General features: G+C 47.3%; 1 protein-coding gene across 1 annotated transcript in view; it reads right to left on the bottom strand.

The window, feature by feature from the left end:
* LOC102029107 (CSC1-like protein 1) overlaps positions 1-6,651 on the bottom strand; it is a gene marked incomplete in the record, with an annotated part of 29,597 nt that overhangs the window by 12,869 nt on the left and 10,077 nt on the right. Inside the window, 4 exon segments of the mRNA XM_013507051.1 lie at positions 26-106; positions 1,704-1,774; positions 2,406-2,514; positions 2,768-2,819. Coding sequence (XP_013362505.1) covers positions 26-106; positions 1,704-1,774; positions 2,406-2,514; positions 2,768-2,819 — 313 coding nt within the window.

Genomic DNA, 6,651 nt, shown 5'->3' with positions numbered 1-6,651 from the left:
CTCAGGGCAGGGCCCTGTGTCTTACCTCTCCCCACACAGGTAGATCAGCTTGGCCACGTTGTAGCACAGCTGGACATCAACCACCTCACAAGTTGGGTATGCATCCCTGTTGCAGGGGGGCAAATCGCAGCCATGGGATGAGGTAGCCTAGGAGGAAGACCCCACTCCCCTCCATGGGAGGATGTAGGCATTGCACTGTTTGGTTTGTGCTGGCAGTGGCCTCTCTTTTATTCACTTCCCAGGAGGGAGAATTTTGAAGTTTAATACAGAGACTTTTTCAATTGGTTTTCAGGGCTAGAGAGATGGATCCCAGGGCCTTACCCTTGCTAAGCAAGCCCTGCACCACTGAGTTAATTTCCAGCCCCAAAGAGGCATATTTTAAGAGCATGAAGGGAACTGCCTGGAAGCGACAAGCATACGCCCAGTCGGCTTTCCTTCAGGTGCAATGCCCATGACCAGGGTCTAGCTCAGTGGTATTCAATGGGTCTCAGCCCTGGTTGTTATCCTCAGCTCCATGCTCATTATCCTCTCTAACTACCCAAAAGAAGAGATTTATTGTTGGTTCAGGTTCAGTATCTACCTCTTTGAAGGTCACAGATTTTGAGAGAGTCTAATGATAGCAAGACACCCTCAGGCCAGAAAAAGTCTGTGTTCATAGTGACAATCAGCAAAATGGGTATGCACTGACTATTGGCTAGGTAGTATTACATACATTTCCTTACATAACTGTCATCATAAACTGTAAGGTTTGGGAATACCAGGGCCCAAGGTCACACAGGTAGTGAGTGTCAGAGCCTGAGGCCAAAAACTCCAGGCATCCCAATTCCCAGGTCCATGCCAGCAGGCACCATGCAATGCCCATACCACCCACAAAACTGGAGATTCCTCTCCACACCATGACAGTCCCCATGTGCTACTTTCTAAGTGCCTGGGGCAGTGTCTGAAGGAACAGACAAACACCATTCCAGTATCTAGTATTTATATAGAGAAGAGTATTCCTTAAATATATTGCCATTCTTAAAGAACTCAATAAATATTAAATATTCATTTCACAATTCTGGTCATACTAATAATTTGCTTTTGAAATGCTTTACTTATAAATTATATAACCTGTAGCCAAGTTCTACAGCATGTTACATATTAGTGACTGCAGAGCTGAGAAGAATGCAGGGAGATTCAGATCTAGGTGCAAGATCAAAACCTCTGACTTCTCTTTCTTTCTCTGACCCAAGGCTCCCAGAGGCCCCATGGCTTTCCCTGGTTCTTAGCTGAGCACATCCTCCTACCTCCACCTGCAGGCATCGGTGCAGAGGCCTGTGGATGCTGTGGAAAGAAGCTGTGGCAGCAGAGCTGGACTTCAGCAGATAGTTGCTGGGTGGTTTGGGGACCAACCCACAGATGATGAAGATCCTCTCTGCCCATGACTTGAGTGTTGTTTGACAGAAATGCTCAGTTCACAGGTCCCTAACTGTACAGAGCAGATGCTCAGACCCGGAGTGAATCACTTTCTTTCCTATGTGCTCTCAAGGTGATTATTTGCTCTTGTCCAGGCCCACCCTCTGGACACTGGTCATGTGGAACAGCTGTAGCTGCTTACAGAGGATAGGATACCTCACAGGTTCCTTGCCCAACACCCGGAGTGCTGCCTCTGGACTCACCACAACTCTCCCCACCAAACCCCATCGTTCTTCAGCCCCACTTACTGGAAGTAGCTCTCTAAGGCCTCTTTCTTGGCACCTTTGGGGATTCCAGTGATAAACAGGGTACGTCTCACCTGCCAAAGAAAAACACCAGGAGAAAAAGTCACTAGGCAAGCCATTGCAGGTGGCCCAGGTTTCCCTCCCGTTTCAGTCTCCAAAGAAAAGAGAATCCGAAGGCCTGGCTTTCTTGTCCCATGGCCTTGTGGGGCATCCAGCAAGTTACTGTATTTACGGTCTTTGCCAGCTACAAAGAACCCATGTCCAAAGCAACTCTCAGAGGGTTCTTTGTAGGGAAGGAGCTGAGGGAACACTCAGAGAGTCAGAGTCACTCAAGTGAGTGACAAAACCACAGAAGAGACCTGGGCTGGAGTCATGACACAGAAAGAAGGGCTGCCCTCAGCTCTACGTCCCTTCTCTTCTGCTGTGCTGGGGCACAGATTCAAGGCTGGGCACACTGGTTAAATAGTGTGCCTCTGAGCTGACACAGGCCCTGAACTTAAACTTCTCTCCTTAGTCTTAGTCAATCCAGCCCAACCCCACAGATCGAAGAGCAAGCTGGCAGAATGCGGGGAAAGTGTCCAAATCTTGAAACAATCTACCAGGAGGCTAAAACACAAAGATGATGTCAAGTGAGGCCCAATATGCAAACCAGGGTAGAGGCTCTGCTGAGCTTGTGTAGGGCCCCGAAACCCTACCTCCACTTACCAAGGTCTCCTCTGTGTATTTGATGGACTGGGTGTGGTGCCTCATGAAGCCCACAGTGAGGGAGAGGTAGACAACAGCAAGGACAGCATGTACCCAGAGCAGGTTATCCCTGAGTGGACAGAGGAGATGGGACCATTGTCTACATTATAGCAGATGCCTCCAAATGCCCAGTGAATATCAGGCAGAGGCCAGGACCTACTAGCCCTCTGTACCCTAAGACCCCTGCAATACCCCCAGACTGGCTGCCTGATGGTTGGGAAGGTGTCCAGTCACCAGCCTGCCCACCCTGGTCTGTGCATCAGCCTCCTCTGTCTCCTTGTGGACTCGCCCATCTGCAACCCTCTCCCAGGGCCCACACTCACTGGGTCTCCAGGTTTGCTATGGTCGTCCTTCCAAAACTGTAGGGGTCTTTGTCTGTGGAGAAGCAGAAAGATGGAGCTCCAGGGCCATGATGGGGAAGGAGCACATCTCCCTTGGCTGAGGAAGCTCTAGGGAGGTGCTCAGACCAGTGTGGACAGTGACACCTGCGATCTTTTTGGAGGAGCAGGTGCACTTCAGGGCCACGACTGGGCTCTGAGGTGCTCCCTGACAACTTGTCAACCTGCCACCCCAAGACAGAGTTTACGTTCTTCTCCCTTGGAAGTTTTTTTTTTTTTTAATGCTTTGATAAAACTCAAGATATCCTAAGCTGTTACCAAAACAAAGGTATGGAATCACTAGGCATACAAGTGTTTCTGAGGTGGCATTTGGAAGTGGAGGAGATACAATTCCACAGTGATGTTCACTGAGCACCATAGATATCTTCCTGGCCCAGGAATTGTGGTCTCCTGAGTCGGGTGAGGACAGGGAAATGTGAAACACTTTCTGAAACTGCTTGATTCTATCAACCTCTAAGTTTTAAAAATCCTATTTAGGTAGACCAAAAATTGATCTTAGGGGTCCCATTTCCAAGCCTGGGTTTGGGGCTGATTCTCCAGATCTTTTCTCAGACAGGAACCTTCTCAGTCATCCCAAGACTATCTTCCATTTGGGGGCTTGACTCAGGGGTTCTTCTTCACCATAATGAGCCTCTGGCCCAGGGCCACCCCTCTGCCCTTTTCCAACACTGTGTAGCAGAAGATGCCTCCTCCCTCCCAAGCCAATATATTTCAGTTGGTGAGTTGCCCAGGTAACAGTTCTGGTTACAGTTCCTGTTAGTATTGTTTCTTAGAAAGGGCTGGTCACTGTGATGTATAGCTGGTCACTGTGATGCATATTGTAGGAACCAATCCCCAGCCAGGTGTGGTAGTGCATGCCTGTAATCTTAGAACTTAGGAGGCTAAAGCAGGAAGATTGTTGCAAGTTTGAGACCAACCTGGGCTACAAAGTGAACTGAAGGCCAGCCTGAATTGCATAGGGAGACCCTGTCTCAAAAAACAAAACAAAACAAAACAAAAAAACCCAATACCTAAATGACAAGCTATTATGCCTCTGTACTTCCTTCTTGCTTATCCTGTTTAAGCCCCAGACTGCCAAAGGTCAGGGCCTGGTATTTTGAGAGTGATCCCTATCAGTGCCTATCGACACAAAGAAACCTGCTTCCAAATCCTGGGTGTCATTTCCATGTTTCTGTTTGCCATTGCATCTGTTGAGTTGGCTAGGAAGTCTGATCATGCTGACCTCTTTAGTCACCATTTGTGACCCTCACAGACAGAGCAAGGACCTCCCCAAGTCCTGCCTGGAAGGTGCACCCTCAAGATTTCTCAAGTCCCCTCAGAGTTCTGAAGGAGGATTCCTGGTTCCCCACTTAAGTGGCTCACATTGGACCCCAAAGGGAGGAGGATGAAGTCTGTCTGCCTGCCTGATTCTGCTAAGACCCCTGGGGACACCCCAGTTAGTCTGTCAGTCCTGCTCAGCTTGAGCAGAAGGACAGCTCAGTCAGCTCTCATTAGTCAGGACCACTCTTGAGAGAAGGGGGTTGGGATGTTTTAACCTTGAGTGCCTGTATGTGAATGAATGTGAGTGAGTGAGTGGAATGGACAGTGTAAACAATAGGCTGCTCCATCTGTGCACCAACACTGGCAAGCAGTGGTTGCAGTGGTTGATTGGGCCCTCACCTGTGGTTCTGTGGCAATTGACATATGGCATAACAGAGGCTCACACCCTCCTTAGCTAAGTCACACCTAAGTCCCCGAGAGGGGTGCAGCCATGTGGGTATCTGAATGGTCTCTCCTTCTGAGGGGCACCCACTCTTTGTCTGTTTCACTGTCATTCAAGGGTACATAACACACATACAGGAAGTCAAAACCCACAGTGCCTGACTGTAGGCAAAAGGGCTTTCACAGAGTTAAAAGTGAAACCAATCTGCTCCCTCATCTCAAAAAAAAAAAAAAAAAAGAAAAAGAAAAGAAAAGAAAGAAAGAAAAAAAAAAGAAGCCCATTTTTCCAGAGAATTCCACCTTGGCACCCTCATTGGCCACAGCAGCTGCTGCCAACAGTTTCACTCCCCATTCTTGACTCATCTACTTCCCACCAATTGAACTGGTTCTACTTCAATCAGTCATTGCCTGCATTCGGCCACAGAGTCCTCCCTGGAAACAGTTATCCTGGTCAGATGGCATCATCTAATGTCCACCCAAAATGACTGTCATCAATTCCTTCTCTGAGTTCCACATTTTGAAAAAAATTGGACTGTCAGCCCTGATGTGGGAGTTGCCATGGTCTTTCCCAGAGGTCACCCAGCATTGAAGCATAAAATCAATCAAGTTTTTCTCAAAGACATCAAAGAGGGGGAACCAAAAGTCCATCAACCACTGTTACCCAGAAACTTGATAAAAGAAAAACATCTAATATCTGTAAGAAAATCCAGTCTGATAAATGACCATACCCTCTAGCTACAAGTTATAGGGGCTATGGACACAAAAATAAATGCCCTTTCCATCTGTAAGACAGAAAGAAACCTGAGTATCCAGGCCCACCTTAACTGAACCTTTCCTCATCCTGTCAGGCCTGGATGGATGGGACAGACCAAGCACTATCAAACTGATCCCCTGAGAGCCTGTGGTCATTGCAAAGTTGGGGACAAACCTGTGACTTTCCTGGTAGACAATGGAACAGAACTCTCTGCCTTCAAAAGTCCTCTCTGTCAAAAAGTTACCATCACTGGGGCAACTGGAACTCTTGCTTCTTACCCTTCTGTCAGGCACAAACTTGCAGCTAGGGGAAGACATCTCACTAAACATAAATTCCTGTAACCAAGCCAGTCAGTCTCCCTCTCATTTGACCCTACACTTTCCCTGGAAGGAAGATGACACTTACATCAGCCCAAGACAGATAACCACAATCCTGAAATTCTGAAAATTTTCCTCCCAGAGGTATGAACCAAGACTCACCTCCAGACCTGTGCATCAACCATACTGCCTCACTGGGACCCCCATTGCTGTCAGATGTCACAAGAAGCACAAAAAGACATCCAGGCACACATTAGCCTGACAGACTCTTAGTTATCCTGGGCAAGATCTCCATGCTGTCAACAACATGGTTTGTAACTAGCTCCACAAAAAATTTAGCTAAAAGATAGCTATATCTGTAGGCACTCCTGCACATACATATAACCCAGGTGCATATTAACTACCTCTACAAGTTTCAGAAATCCAGATTTAGATCCATCATTCCAGAATTCTGGAGAATTTACCTGGACAGTTCCTCCAGGGCTCACTCTGAATGGACAACTCACTCAAAGCCCTGCTCTGGCCACTCTGGATGCTGATCAGCCCATGCACAGCTGAAGCCTAAGGATACTGTTCACAGGACTGCTCCATATCTATTCCCCTGGACCAGTCCTTGCTTCCCTGACTCCCCATTAGCTGTGGGTTTTGCCTTAAACACAGTGGATGGCTGCCCTAAGAGAATAAAACAATCGATCAAACACTTAGCCAAGATTTGATGACTGTTCAAGGCACACTGGACACTCTCGTAGATCAGATTAACTCCCTCACTACCTTGCTAGAGTAATGTTATAGGCCTAGATTATATTTCTTCCTAAAATTAACTTAAGGGAAAATTCTGTAATAAGACAATCTTGTGGGGGCTGGGGATTTAGCTCAGCGGCAAAAGCACCTGCCTGGCAAGTGCAAGGTTGTGAGTTTGCTTCCCGGTAGCAGAGAAAAACCAAAAAAAAAAAAAAAACATAAAATTAAAATTAAAAAAAAAAAGACAATCTTGGGGACTTTGGCAGGTCCCATCCTAGGATCACTGACAACTCTAA

The sequence above is a fragment of the Chinchilla lanigera genome, unplaced genomic scaffold (genome assembly GCF_000276665.1).
Source record: "Chinchilla lanigera isolate Chin_1 unplaced genomic scaffold, ChiLan1.0 scaffold00119, whole genome shotgun sequence".
NCBI lineage: Eukaryota > Metazoa > Chordata > Mammalia > Rodentia > Chinchillidae > Chinchilla > Chinchilla lanigera.
Note: the sequence above shows the minus strand (reverse complement) of the source record. Positions and strands in the feature narration are given on the sequence as shown.